At 34.6% G+C, this 16,383-nt stretch overlaps 1 protein-coding gene across 1 annotated transcript in view; it reads left to right on the top strand.

Moving 5' to 3' along the window:
* LOC128237759 (uncharacterized) overlaps window positions 1–16,383 on the top strand; it is a 74,641-nt gene that overhangs the window by 42,443 nt on the left and 15,815 nt on the right. The window contains exons 12-14 of the mRNA XM_052953342.1: window positions 10,643–10,712; window positions 12,615–12,663; window positions 15,015–15,107. Of these exons, the coding sequence (XP_052809302.1) occupies window positions 10,643–10,712; window positions 12,615–12,663; window positions 15,015–15,107 (212 nt within the window). The remainder of the gene's footprint in view (window positions 1–10,642; window positions 10,713–12,614; window positions 12,664–15,014; window positions 15,108–16,383) is intronic.

Raw genomic sequence — 16,383 nt, 5'->3', positions numbered from 1 at the left:
ATTTTGGAGATGAACATTAAACAAGCACTGTTTAGTTGCATAGTTATTGGACTCTCTGTATACCACCGGTATGGCCGGATATGAACTCATTTTTCCCGCAACACTCCCGCACAATATCGTGCCAATTTTTGTTACGTTTCATAACTTTATATAGCTTTCTCTACAATGGATACCTAATAATAAAGCTGATGAATATGTTGAATATCTTGAACACGTTTTCAGTTTTTAAAGCTTACGACAAATACGTTAACTCCTTATTATGAGATGCCTACGCGCGTTTGCCATTTTTGGTACACTACGTACGTTTGCCTCATGGAAATGCCGACTTGCGTTTGCCAATTTTGAAATAATTCAGAAAATGCATTTTTGTACACATTGCATCGCACAAAAAACAAATAAAAACCATTAATAAGCATTTAAAAGGAATACATTTGAAAACAATGTGGCTTTTATATCTAAAGCTGTGACATTTTAACACAAGCTACGTGCGTTTCATTTCTGGACACTATTTGTATCGAAGTGTTCTCGGAAACTATGCAGACATGAATGGTGACCAATACACCGATCGAAAGAAAAAAACAATGCATTTTTTTGCGCTATGTCACTTTAACGAACTCTCGCGTATAACAAAAATATCGATAAGAAACTTACCTGGATTGGCAATCAATCGAGCCAAAATACTACTTGCGTTTGCATTTGTGGTCTTCAGCTCATCCCCTGTGTAGTTGGGCGTCATCATTTGTGTCATCATCAACGTCAGACATTAGTTTCCCATCAATTACCTCGATACAACTAGGTGTGGTGTATTCATACTTGATATGTATATTGCTCATTGTCAGTTGTTGACACCTATTATTGAATTTTGGGTCAATATATCAAAGGTCAAGCTCAGTTTAAAGCATTTTGATTGTTTTTGTTTCTGATGAACAACTTTTTAAATGACTTAGTGTAAACTGGTTAACCTTGTTGTGCATATTGATCATGATGGTCAGATGACCCCTTTTGATTTGAGGATCAAGGGCCATAATGAACCTTTACAGAAGAATTATAGAAGCTCTGATTTCCACTCAATAACTTTTGAAGGACTTCAAGTATAGAGCCTAGAACTTATTCACATTGCATTGACTCTGAGCATGATCAGAAAATGAATTCTAATGTTTTGGGGTTCAAATGTCAAGATCATGGTGACCTTTAAGAAAATGTACGGGCGCTTGAACAAACATGCGAAACATCATATTCATTAAAGTCTAGATATTGTAGGCACTACACAATTTTATAAGACAGTTGACTAATATATTTTAAGGCAGAGCACAGCGGCCAAGAAGGCAAGTGCGGTATCCAAGAATGGCCACACACACCGAGCGGTTACGTACATTTGATGTATTTCCTCGATGCCCTTGCCATTCACCACGGAGACTAGCAAGGGCTGGCCTATTCTACGATGGTAAGGGTGCTCTTACTCATTTTTTAACGGGGGCCCTTCAGGGCCACGTTCATAGTAGGCATATCAGATCCTTACTACAAATCGTTAAACGGTAAAACGGTCTAAATAGTACGCTCTGTGAATGATTATATACACATGAACTCCTAAAATTTTAACAAAATATGAAATTATGTGTAGTGATATAATTTTGAACTTGTACAAATTCGCATATTCTTGACAATGCAATTATAGAATTAAGAAAATTACGACAATGTATATTAAGCAGACGCCCAGAAATGGCAGAAAACTATGAAACTTGTTAAAACGGTAAATCGATTTCATGGATTAAGAAGTACTATATCTATAATTGATAAATCGATGCTAAACAATTCTAAAGCTTTCTTAAAAATGAATGGATATGTAAACAATATTTAAATGAGAAACAAAATTAATGTGCAAAGCGAAAGCTTTTTAGAAAATGTATAATGATAAGGCATATCATGGACCTATAAACCACTTGTGCATATGGGGCAGATCATTGCACGGGCATGAGTATGATTATTCCACTTCCAATCGTCGCCATTTTCCAAGCGCCTTACTGAAGAGTCTTCAACATTGGCTCATGTACATAGGCTTGAGTGATTGTGTATTGTAAGTATTTGCTTGTTATTCACGCCCTGTTTAACGTTTTAACAGAACAGAACAAAAAAATTATTCGACTTAAGCATGAAAAGCTCATCCTCACAACAATATGTATAGAAATAATGCATGGCATGTGACAATTATAACATAAGTTCTATTTATAAATCAATCATAAGTTTGATATAAATATTGTGAGAGTGTTATGTTTTTTACTTTGCTTGGTTATTCACACTGTAGATTGTTTCTTGTGCAAATGTATCTGTTGTCATTGTGCGTTATAAATGTTCATGACATATATAGAGCAGCCTAAATAATGGACCAGCATGTTAACATTATAATCTATTCTGTTTGGAACGCAATGTAAATTCGACCATCGAGAAAAGTTCAAAGAAGTACATTTCGCTTTGTTTACATGTTTTTCTTTTTTATGCATTTGTGATCTTTATACTTTTTATGAACATTCGTGAGCTTAACTCAGAGCAAAAACATAGTTGAACCGTGCATTTATTTTAGTGTTCTAGGGGTTCCCGTTTTGGCAATACCAATTTAGTAAGGTTGTGGAACGACTTTTAGTGGTAGAACTTGCAGTGTACTAAGTCTTGGTAATTGTGGGGCAGTAAGATTCTATTTAATTCTGATTAAAATGATCAATCAAATTGTTGTGATGCATTTTTAAGTCGGATAACATTTAATAATGATTACCTGTACAGTTTTAAATCAAATTGTGATGATACAACTTTAAGTTGGATACTATTTAAAAATGATTACAGTGATAAATTAAATTGTTGTAATACAACTTTGAGTTGAATACCACTAAAACATATGGCATACCTATTTATAGGTGACACAAAATACAATATGATTCTAAATATTTTCGCTTGATGTGGCACGGACAGAATTTGAGCAACTCAAATTGTACTTCACGAATACCAGACAATTTGAATTTGCTTCACTGGCACCAAACAAATGAACTTATCTTTTGCTGCTATAAAACGTTCATATGCTCCATGTCTTTCCTGTAATTTCAAGTTTTTGTAATAAAGATGTGCAGAATGCCTTTTTCAGATATCATCATAAATGATCTGTCACAGTGGTAATAAAACCCTACAATAAGCCTGAACAAGTGTCAGTGGAGGACGGGGATGAGGCTAGATATCACTCTTGCTGTCAGCGATAGCCAACAGTGTATGCTTACCAAAGTATACCGTACACAAATCGAATTTACAGAATTGCATCACTGTCATGGCCTTAGTGAGATCTAGGATGAAGAACCTAAGGAACTTATGTGGCTCAGGGACAGACCCTGATCAACCCATTCTCTGAAGAAGAGGTGTCTCTTCTGGCAACACTGACCTCCCTTTGAAAAAAAGAGAGTATCATGACATTGTGCATCTGTTCAGGTATGTTTTCAATGCTAATCATCAGAGCTCGTTTCTGTAGTTTTTCATGTAAATATTCAAAATTTGCCTTGAGCTTTCTTATTAGCGTGATCCTAAAATAATGTTAGGCCACATCAGTTTTATATAGGTAACATCATCATCTTTTGTGTAATTAGTTCCATTGGTGATTTAAATCAGTATGGTTTATTTATTTTTATTTATATTGAAAATGATATCATATGTTCATATAATTTTATGTGATATTACTCAAATTAATCACACTTTGATTTAGTCTTCCTGTCATATGTGATATGTAGATGCATATACTCAGCTATTAAGACAAACCGTTGGGGAAAAAATCAAGGAATAAAAGTGTGATATAACTTTCATTGATTTAATAATGATCGAAATGTCATGACCTTCTCTGTGTAAAAACAAGCGAATCAGTTTTCAACATTGTTCAAATAAAATATAACATGACAGAATATTTATAATATTAGAAATCGGCCTTAAATGCTTTGTTGAAAATAATATTAATAAAAAAGTCAACAGTGGTCGGATATAATCACGTTTATGTTCAGATGCGCACCATTTACTTTTTGACTGACTTTCGTATTGCTTCCCAGGGAAAGATGCTGTACTAGGCAATGAATATTGAAATGTTGGTTTCAGGAAGACCATTTATCCTGTCACTTCCATACAAATCGGTCCAATAACAAGGTGTAAATTTTAGTTTATGATCAGGATAGTAGACCATGTGATGTTTACTTACAATCAGTTGGTCATGTGACCGCGAAAACGTTTTTTTTTCTATGTCAGAAGAAAAACACAAATAATGTTTCAGTATCTTATCAATAGTCTGCCAACAACAGACCTCAACAATAACTCGCCCATAAAGTCCCATCACTCTGCATAATAATGACACTGGCAAAACAATCAACCAGAAAATCTACATGATTGTGAAAATCTTACCCCACCCGCAAATACTGGAAACTGTGCAGCATTCAACGATAGTTAATTCCATTTCTGTGGTGAATGATAAATCTCACTTACAACAGGAATGAACAAGAAAACAAATGATGCGTAGCATCAAGTCGGCGCAATGAAATTAGAAGAAAAATATGCATGCAGATAACCAAGAAAAAGTTATTTATTTCAATGATAAAATGATAATATTGTTACAATTGTATTTGTTTTGTGAACACACTTTACTCTTATGAGTAAATAGAACAGGGATAAAAAAATACATTATGAGATAATAATCTGGAGTTCATTCTTTCGAATGACATTTTCAAAACAAAAAGTTAAGCTTAATGTTAGTTTTTCAAAACTCCCTTTTTACTGCTCGCCAAGGGAGCTTACTGTGTTGGAGGTTGAGAAACATATAGGATATTGTTATAGTACCATGTAACCTTCTTCTATTGGGGGGAAAAGTTGGTATTTAAAATCAGTTTTCAAAAAAACAATAATCAGGGCGGTTATAATATAAGACTTCTTTATGAATAAATTGTAGATTTTTATAAAACACACAGTACATTTTTTATCGTGTGATGTGGAATTGTTTTGAAAGCATTGTTCTGCAAATCGGTTAAAACCGTTCATATTACTTCCAATGCCATCTCTTGTTCACTAAGTACTATTAGTGTGTGCATGTACCATAGACAACTAATTTCAGCACACCTGAAATAAATCATGTTGGTTTTATTGCGTATCAAAAAAAATTGGTCCAATCACTTATTCATGCCCTCATGCAATAGTATGCAATGATTTTTAATGACTTTGAACATATTAAAATACATGTATGTTATACTTTTAGAACACTGAGACCCCATTGACTGTATTGATTGTTCTCAGCTGTGACTAATAAGATGCATTCAAGCCACCATCTCGGAGAACAATGTTGAGAACTTCTTAATGGACCATTGCCCTGATGTCATGACAATCTGTATGAGAGGTCAGGACTCAGCTGCTGTACTGGCCTGTCAGTTGTGTGAAAAATGAGATGTAAATTTCCACATATAGATACTAAAATAATAAGATGTTATGTTCATTTCATCAACCAATTTTAATATCTTATTAATTAAACTGTGCCATTCTATCATACTATAGTAATATTCATTCCATGTCCTGCTGGCAATGACCCATTAACATGAAAGGTATTCTTATCACTGAATTAAATTCAATTTTAGCTTGTCTGATTTTTTTAAAAAAAAATGACGAAACCCTTTTAAACTTGGGGAACTTGTTCGTCTAATACCCTTCTTCACATCTTACCCTAAAAATGCTGAGTGTCGCCTGTTTTGAGGGGTAAAAAACATGAATTTTAATGGATTTCGGTTTCAATAAATTTAGTATTTTTAGTATATTGTAGTAATTTTTAGCTAGTCTGATTTTTTTAGTATTGTGCGTGGGTCACTTACACGCAAATTATCAAAGCTATCACTTTCAAACTTTGGAAAACCTGTTCGCTATCAAATGTACAATATGAAAAAAATAAACCGTAAAAGGATAAAATCAGACGAGCGGTCAGCACCCGCAGGCGGTGCTCTTGTCAATTTCATCTACCACGCCGACGCATTTTCATACTACTACTAAAACACATGTTTGCAATTACACTGCCATTCCTTCATAACATTACACTATTTTATACTTTTCATTTTCATTTCATGTCATGCAAAAAGTCCGCCCTAGCAGCTAATTGTAGCCTTTAGTAAAATACTAACTAGTCTCAACTATGAACACGTTCATGCATTTCACACAGCCATAACCAACAAAAAAATATTGGGATATGGAGCTATGTAATTTTGGCTTTAAACAATCTTTTCACCTATATCATACCTACCACATTCTCTTTCTAAAGATGGTTATTTTATTTCATATGTTTTTTCACATACATGTTCTGCTCATTTATTTCCATGTCATATCCCTTGTAATGTTTTGTTGTGGATTTTTTTTTTGAAAATTGAAACACCTGTGTTAAATATATTAAAGTAAGGTGTGTTAAAATCTATATATTTAAAGAGTATTTTTACAAAACTGCAATTTCTTACTGTTGATATTTTTCTCATTTAAACAATTAAGTTCTTGCGACTATTGCTTAAATCACTTGTCCTCTGATAATATATATTATAGACTGATTGATAAAGCTTGCACATGTATTTTAGCTCACCAGAGCACGAAGTGCTCAAGGTTAGCTATTGTGATCGGTCTTTGTCCGTCGTCCGTCCGTGGCCAACTTCCTGTTTTGCTTTAAAAAACGTCTCCTCTAAATCTACCTGTCCTAATTCAATTAAACTTTACAGGAAGCTTCCTTGGGTGACCCTCTACAAAAATACAACAAGGGGTCACGAATGATCAACAACAAAAACAACAACAAAATGGCCAACTTCCTGTTTTGCTTAAAAACATCAACATCTAAACATCTCCTCTAAAACTATCAGTCCAAATTCAATAAAACTTTAAAGAACGCTTCATTGGATAACCCTCTTCAAAAATACAACAAGGGGTGCGATTGATCAACAGCAGCAACAATCTGGCCATCTTTCTGTTTTGCTATAAAAACATCTCCTCTGAAAATACCAAGCCAAATTCACTGGAACTTCACAGGAAGCTTCATTGCATGACTCTCTACAAAAATACAAGAAGGCATTGAGATTGAACAACAAAATGGCCGACTTACTGTTTTGCTTTAAAAAAATCTCTGAAACTACCAGGCCAAATTCAATGAAACTTAGCTTCATTGCATGACCCTTTACAAATATAAAACAAGGCATCGTCATCAGTAAAGATATGTTTAAATTGTAACATTTTTATGAATGCTTTATCACAGAGTTGTGGCCCTTTGCCAGCGTTAGGGTCATTATGGCCCTCTTGTTTGTTAATCTTATTGCTGTTTATATTTTTCAAACTCATCATGTCAGTAGTGCTTTCAAATAACTAATGTTTTACCAGTCGTGCCTTGTTCTATAAAAGTATCAGTATGAAGCAGCTTCAAACTGCTACTTTTATAGAACAAGGCAACAAACACTGATTACACATTTTAACTGAATAATTCATTCATACTTTCATACCTGTCTGTTCAGTATATGTAAATAATGTAAATACATGTTACATGATGTATATATTTATTGTCACATCTATTAAAAACATACATAGTTTGCTCGAATACATTTTTTCTATACAGACAGTGACTGAATTTATTCCCTTCCTCATGTTGTTTTTGATTTGTAAATAAAACATAGTATCACTCTTTTATACAAGAGGCTTTCATTTGCTTTTTTGTTCATTTTATGTTCTGCTTGCATATATAATATATGTCTTTTTCATATTAATTTCTCAATATTAACATGATATATTAATTTATATTGCGAAACTTATGAAAACTTATATAATACATCTTCTAGAATAAATGGTTCAGCGTGTTTCAATTAGATGACCGTCTTATTCTAACTACTGAATTTAAAAATGCAATGCCATAAGCAGTTTATATCAACTGTATCTATAATTTTTTATGAACTATTTCGGACAATAACAAACTTCAAAAACTTAAAATCTTCCGAATCATTTACAAACATTACTTTGAACTAATACTGTTTCTTTTATGTTATATGTGTATATATAAAAGCATTCCATAATAAATCCTGCTTTGGACGCCTGTAATTGCTATTTTGTCATTACTTATCAGTAAACAAACTTCAACAAACATCCCAGTGATGATTTTCACCAGTTACCCTCCCTGGTTATTAAAATAATAATGTCCTTATACTTGAAAAAGCAATTAGCCTAATTTAAGTTCTCCAAAACGTGTGTCTGTCTGTTGTGAAACATATAAAATCTACCTCTCCACTTTACAAATATGCCCCTTTCAATTCATTGCTGACACCTGTCATTATATAGGAAAATGGTCAGCTCATTATCAATTAACAAAACTATGGACTTACTCTATAGGCCACTGTTCAAGAGCACTATCAGTGCTTTGATAAACAAAGAGTACATGTGCACAAATTATGTTAAAAATTGCTTGTGTCAACCATTTGGTCACTTCTGCCAAATTATTTTTAAAATTCAACCATAATATAGCATGAAGATGTGTTGCGTACAAGTCCCATTACCTACCTACAATGTGAAGGTCTAAAGCGTTTACCCAGTGCCATTAAACCGGGTTTATGTTTAAACTTTTTGCTACTGAGATTGTTTCTGTAGTTTTTCGCATAATTACTGAACTTGGTTTGTTAAGCTATATAAGCCTTATTGTTAATAGTTCATGTCCGATCCATATATTTCGATTTCATGGTTGGATTTTAAAATTAGTTGGCAGAAGTGACCATCGAGAGGACACGTAACACTTAACATCTGTGTGCCTGCCTTCGAAGTTAAGGACCTTGCCATACAATGTCAGAATTTTAAAATTATTTGGCAGAAGTTTCCATATGGTATGAAGATGTGTTGTGCCCACTTTCCTTACCTGTGAGGCCAACTTTACAGCAACCGTTTGTGAACTTAGTAGTTTTTGCTATATTAGCCTTCCTGATGATTGTTGTGCACAGTCCATATGTTTGTCACACAATGGCAGATTTTAAAATTATTTTGCATTCCGACACTTTGGCGTGCAGGGGTATAATTTACATTCTGTGATAGCTCAAGTGTTTAGCTTTACTTTTCGAAGAATAAGGAGGCTTTACTATTCACCCACGCATCCGCATCCGGTTCAAATTTTAGGGCAAGTTTGCATTTTCACGTATAACTCCAATACCCTTCATTCAATTCATTTAATATTTTACGCAGTTGCTCAGGACCACCACGCAATGATGTTACATAACTCCATATTATCTTAAATACAAATTATAGCCCCTGGTTGAATTAGGAAGATAGGTCAAAGTTTAAGGGCAAGTTGGGATTTTTTTACTTCTATACTCTTCATTCTATTGACATAATACTCTACACAATAATTGGAAACAATTTTAAGTTAGGTAACGTAACACCATTTCATTTTAAATACAAATTATTGCCTCTGATGACTTGGGAAGATAGGATAAGTATTAGGGCATGTTTGGATTTTCACTAATTACGTTTTTACCCTTCAATGGACTTAAAACTTCACACAGTTGTTTACGGCCAACAAACAATAAGGTTACATAACTTCATTAAGAAGTTGGTTCAAGTTTGATATATGGCAACTTTGGGTTTTAACTTAGATATCAAATACTGTTCATACATTGGCCTTCATACTTTACCCAGTAGCCATCACACAATTAGGTTACATAACTCCATATTATCCCCAAATACTATTTAATAATAATTATGGTTATTGGTTGTCTTTTTTACTGCTTTTACAGGCACATTTTTATTTTTTAACCAGGTTTTTACAAAGTAAAACCTGATTATTAGTATAAGGTTGTCTAATTGTTCCCCCACCAGTGTCTGGCATGTGGCCTGTTAGACCCTGGAACAAATGTAAAAGATTTAGGTTACAACAAACCTTTTTATATTTTGGCTTTTTTCACTTTTTACAGACTTTGGCATTTTCTTTAAAGTTTTATAACTGTTAACTGTAGCTTGGTACTGGCTGTGAGTAACTATGTAAAAATATATTTAATTTTGAGTGCATAACCAACGGCAGCTGAAGATTACTGAGCTTGTTAAGACATACTGTGACCGTAGTCCTAATTTATTTGTCATAGGTCAAATATCAAGCTTACAATACAAAGTGGTATGAAAACTTATGCAAAATAACTTGAGAATATCTTGACATATGACCATGATTTTTTAAAGGCAGATCTATTTGTTCTTTGGGTCAAAGGTCAACGTCTGCTCATTTTCAATGCATTTCTTTTTTTTACACCTTCATGTTGCATATCACATGTTTCCGACAATGTAGGGCAATGGGGGCATGTTGTTTTAGAAATATCTTGTGGTGTCATTGTTTAAGGCAACCTGTGTTGATATTTCACGTGTGACAGTGATAATTAGTGTTGGAACGGAAAGAAAACAACTAGTAGCTGGAACCCATGGACTGGTTCCCAACTACAGCAGCATTTGAGAGATGAAAAGGTCTTTGAATGTTTCTAACATGCTAACATTTTATGGGTTTTTTTTATATGTTTTCAGACGTCAATGAACTGTGTATATGTTACGCATGTGGTGGTGAATTTCAACATTGGAACCGTGGTGATAATCCATGGCTGGTACACACCCGCAGGTTCCCCAACTGCAGCATTGTTCGCGAGATGTTGCAAGCGGCTGCTCAGCAGGAACAGTTAGAGGAAGAGGTACACAATTGTTAAAAAGAAAGGCTCCTAAATTTACCTTGTCATACATGCCATTGGTTCCATCATTATAAAAATATTATCATGAAAAATTGTATAGTGTGCCAAAATTCTCATGTCGAACAAGTCCTATCACTTAAGGCCAAACAAATACCTGTGTTTACGGTAGCCCGACCCACTCTTTTTTCCCTCGCCGACCCTAATCCTTTTTAGGCATAAAGGTAAAAGTTCAAAAATTAAATGCATCATCCTTCAGTGGACGTCATAAAATGTCCTCTTATTGCGGGCATTAAATGCCTGAGATGTTCAACAGCATTGAACTTTATACCATAGTTTGGCGGAAATTTCACCCTGTCCCATTCCCCTGCTCTGCTAAAAGACAAAGGGAGTTCCATGTCCGTGATTGGCTAATTAGTCGAAGAAAGGGTTATGATTTCAAACATTTAACAATGCTATTTGTTTTCGGCATGTTACCGTAAACACAGATATTTTTTGGCCTTAACTCATTTGAGTTATGCCCTTTGATCAATACGGAATTACAGATGAGAGTTGGCCTTCGCTCTTTGTTACAGCAAAGACTACAATGTACAACGACATGGTTTATGCTGCTGCCTATAATGCACAGTTCAATGAGGTGCATGAATGAGTGCATATGTTTGGTTTTCCACACTTTCAAAACCCTGTAACCCTAATATAATTGGTACTAGACCAGGTATCAAGATTTTTTTTCATAATGAGTTGAATACTATTTGTCTGCAATGAGAATAATCATAACTTATCAATGCAATTCATGGGCCTAGTGCTAAGTGGTTGTAACAGACATTCTAAAAAATATCAGTTCCCATAATTTACATTTTGTTTTGTTTTAATATATGAATATCCAAAAAGGAAGAACGTTTTAGAATAAATCACTAGGTAAGCAGTTGATACTGCATATCTTTCTGCATTAAATAAGTATACTTCTTTTCTGCATCTTCTCCAGAATTCATGATTATTAAACCTACTTAAATAAATATACTTCTTTGCTTTTTATAAACACACAATCATTATTTCAATGAACATAGCTCATGAATTACAAAAAATCTATTTCACAGAAATTCATAAACACCAGCATGACTTCAAACTCCAAAACATATCAATACTGAAATTATTTCAATATCTCTTTTTCTGCTAGATAAGATTCGTGTTACCACTTACTAAGTGGAGTATGCACATCATAAGTAGATAACCAGTTGTCTAAATATATTAATAGATAAGTGGTAATACGAATCTTATAATGATATAACATATTAATAGGAATTTGCAAACCATAACTAGATAACCAGTTACTGCTAGAAGCCAAAAGTGTTTTTATAAATATTAATAAAGTGATAACACGAATCTTATCTAGTTAGCCTGTTATTATGTTACTTATTAATAGGAATTTGCAAACCATAACTAGTAAGTTAGTGTTGTACAGCTGAATAATAGGGTAATTGGTGGCAGTTCTGGGCACTTTCAAGCCTGTTTTGAGTCTCGCGAAAATTAGGTGGTTACCACGAAACAATTAGCGAACGCTATAAGGTTATCTAACGGCAGTAATATGACACCATAGTTATTGACACATTAGTGTTTCTATACAGTTACAATCAATTTGAACCAAAAATAAATGGTGTAACCTTTGACAAAATAGTTGTTGTTGTTTTTCCTTCGATATAGATATTATATTTTGGGATATTAGGGAGCCTTGTTAAATAACTTAAAATATAAAAATATATATTTTGTGCAAAAAATGTCAGTTACAACCATTTTGCGCTAAGCCCCCTTGTTACTGTTGGTGTATAGTTGGAATGCTATTTTAGAAGGTTTTTTTCTTTCTGAAGTTAAGAAATACTTTGTGTTAACTTTGAACCCACTCTGTTGCAGGAGTCTGTTGTTGTTCCAGGCCAAGCCAACCTGGACATGCAGAACACGGGTAACACTAAAAAGAAACTTTTTATTAGGAAAAGAAAATCAAACAAAACGTGATGGCAGACACGTGGATTACTTTGAAGTTGATGTAGATTACTTTAAAGTTGACATCACACTTTAGTTTCAACTCGATAACTTTTGAATGACTTGGTCAAGAATCTCCAAAGTTTGTATAGACATTTGTCACTTTCAGTAGATGGTTCCTATTGATTTTTGGTTCGGGACTACCGTTAACTACCAACCACGCTTGTTTTGCAGATTTCCTTATGTGCCGCGATATTTCCTTACCACAGACGTTATTTCTTTAATCTATTTATCATGATACCCCGCGATATAAGCATATCACACACCGCGTTTATTTATTTAATTTGCCCCACGTCCCCCCATGTCAAGTCAATGCTATATACGCGGCGTTGCGAAGTATTATTTAACGGTAATTAAGCTAGATGTTTTCCATTTTTGAAGGCTATTTCTTTGTTCCAGTCCTGTAAATATAATTCTAGCCAGTTGTATTATTCTTGTATGAACTCGTTCGAACTAGACCCGTTATCTACAAGTTACTTGGTTTGTACTCAAAACGTAGTTTTATCCCTAAAAATAATGCTTTGCGACAGTTACTGTGAAAGTTTTCAGATGCTTGTGTCAGCTTATTTGCACTCTCATCTGAATTTTGAATGCCCTCATAAGGAATACAATGTAGCGTATTATTAGAAATAATTTTTAAATAGCTAGTGACGTTTAGGGGAATTTTCCACACGAAAACGAGGCAAGAAGGCCTTCAACTATGCGGTGTGAATTTTGAATGGGTGTTTGACCTCACTTTCAATTCTGATTTTCCGAAAATCTTTAAAAAATAACTTACGAAACAAATCACATCTAAACAGACAGGTTGAGCAATGAAACTAAAATTCATTTTTTTATTATTAATTTTGACACCTTTAAAAGTGTACAATAACCACGATCTGCTCTACTGGTGCAAACTCTTCCAAAAAGGCGTTAAAGCGCTTTTGCTGGTATATTTTGACACACACTCCAGTGGCCTAATTATGAAGTGTGGGAGATGTAATTGTTTACCTCGCAATTGGGTGAATGCATAACTGTGAGCATGGTACAACCTACAATCTTTTTTTGAATCCATGGCACCTGTTATAAGCCGCATCGCATTGCCACATGCATGTTTTCGGAAGTCATACGTGGTAGCAGTAGCTGAACGGGGTGATACGCGGTAACGTTTTGTGAAAAACGCGTGATTGGTAGTGTAGGTAAAATGTCAATATGACCTTTATAAGAAAAAAGGTTTCCGACCAAAGATATATTGTGAAATATTTGTTGTAGACTCTTCAATTTTGTATCCACTTCTGTCATGGTCATAAGATGACCTCTATTAATGTTTGGTCCAGTATAAGTATCTTTCATGGCCGAGAGTGTAAGATAGGCTCATCCCGACCCTCGTAAGATAACTCTATTTTGCAGTAATACACGAGCGGCTATGGTAGATGTTTTTTCTCCCATCTCAGTTAAACAAAATTAAGTAAAAAAGTGTGTTTTTGCTGGAACTCTTTTGTGCGTAGTGAAAATAATTGCTTATGGATATGCGATAATTCGTGGTTGTCATGGATATGCAGTGATTCAGATTATGTTAATAGTCAAATCGGTCTTTAAATAGTTATAAGGAGAGTGAAGCATTATTTCTTGAAAGGTGCCTGAAAGCTGTTTTATGGTGACATTTGAAGCGAGAAATAATTTATTAGCGTTCTAAATATTGCCACAAGACAAGGTTTTAATGATGCTACAGACGACAGTATTCAACAAGGGAGGTAATTACAATGTGATGACCATTAAAATGTTTCATACGCGTATTTCATCTTCGCCCGTGGGCAAGATAAGAATTTCTAGCATGGTTAAATTATTGGATCTACTTATCTGAGGTGGGTGAAAAACAGTGTTTCCTTATTATATTGTATACCCTCAAAATTAAGGGACGCCCTTACAACTAGGCCGCGGAGGCTGTACTTGCGATTGACTTGTTATAGAGACCTCAAACTTTTTGTGCACATTGTTCAAGATCAGTATATGCTCCTATTGATTTGAGACCTGAGTAGGTCGAAGGTAAGGTTCATACCTTTATTCTGCTCAATATATCTACAATGCTATATCCTATTGTCCGAAACTAAGTAAGATTATTTAGCAGAGTATTCTTCTGAATATATATATTCATATGTCATGTCATTTGTAACAGTGTAGGGAGTTCCTTTCATTATCTTTATGTATAATAATCTGAAGAAGGGCATATATGCATTGCACCAATTTTCTCAAGGAAATTCAATTTATAATAAATTATTACTTGTATTTCAGACCCGATTGAGAGGGATGCTGCCAAAGCTGTGCTTGAAATGGGCTACTCGAGGGCCGCAGTCCGCCTGGCAATCCATGAGTTCAACGGACGCAGTACGGATAGTGATTTTCTTTACTTTAAAGTCTTAAGATGGCGATTTTTCGCTCTATACATATATAAACCGGTATATGAAGTTATTGAAGTTATGTGCATGTAACAAGGTTATTATTCATGAAATGTTAGCGCATTTAACAGTACCATTTTCATAAATGCAATAAGGAAAAAGCAAATAACTGGTATGTATGGTTCCTGTAAAATACCTGAAACTATTCGGGTAGGTCAGCTGATTTTTAGCCTACCTTTCTTAATCTCCCAATGCCCAGGGTCTGGCGTCCAGCATCAACATGTTAAAACTTTAAACATCTCTTAAACCTCATGGCCCAGACCCATGATATTCAGTATACAGCCTGAAGTAGACCTTCACCTAGATTGTTCAAATTTTGTACCTCGTGTGAAAAATGCCCTAGCCCTGGCGGTCCCAGGTTTTTTTATATACTTGTATGGTAAAATCTTTTTCTTTGTAACAGCATGGCCAATACTTTTGATATTGGGCAAGTAGCTTAATCTAGTGGCTGTTTACAAAGATTGTTCAAATCAATGTTTACGGAGTATAAGCTGGCCCCGCCTCAGTGGTCCCTGGAATTTTTTTTATCTGAAACGGCATGGCCGAGTCCCTTGCTATTTGGAAGGTAGCCTCATGTATGTGCCTTTTACCTATACGGTTCAAAAATGCCACTGGGGTCAAAGCTGGTCACACTGGGGGGCATAGGGTTTTAACCAGGGTTTCAGGCGTCATCAAACTTACCTGTGAAATTGAATAATTAATTTAGGGTTGACATATCTTGACCAAACTTTGTAGGATAGGATAAGTTCACGAGATTGCGTTTGGCCCCCTACGGTCAAGGTCAAGGTCATTGATACTAAAAGTTGAAAAACAGTTGAAAATGAATAACTTTAGTTAGGGATGTCGTATGTTGACTGAACTTTCTATTAAGAAAGAGCTTATGGAAACCTTTCATAGGATTGCGTGTGGCCTCCCTGGGGTCAAGGTCAAGGCCACTTTCACTTAAAATAGGGAACTAGTTTAAACAAAATATCTTTAGTAAGGATGGACATGTCTTGATTTAAGTTTGTATTTATGAAGAGTTTATGGAGCCTTTTCATGGGATTGCGTTTGGGGTCAAGTTCACTAATACATTAAAATAAAAAATAAAAAATTGAAACTGGATGACTTTAGTTCGGGTTAAAATATATATTGACTAAGCTATGTGTTAAAGAAGAGTTTATGGACAATTTTCATTGGATTGCGTTTGGTGCCCCTGGGGTCAA

Source organism: Mya arenaria, chromosome 6 (genome assembly GCF_026914265.1).
Source record: "Mya arenaria isolate MELC-2E11 chromosome 6, ASM2691426v1".
Classification (NCBI taxonomy): Eukaryota; Metazoa; Mollusca; class Bivalvia; order Myida; family Myidae; genus Mya; species Mya arenaria.
The sequence above is the reverse complement of the archived record's forward strand: the minus strand, read 5'-3'. Positions and strand labels throughout refer to the sequence as shown.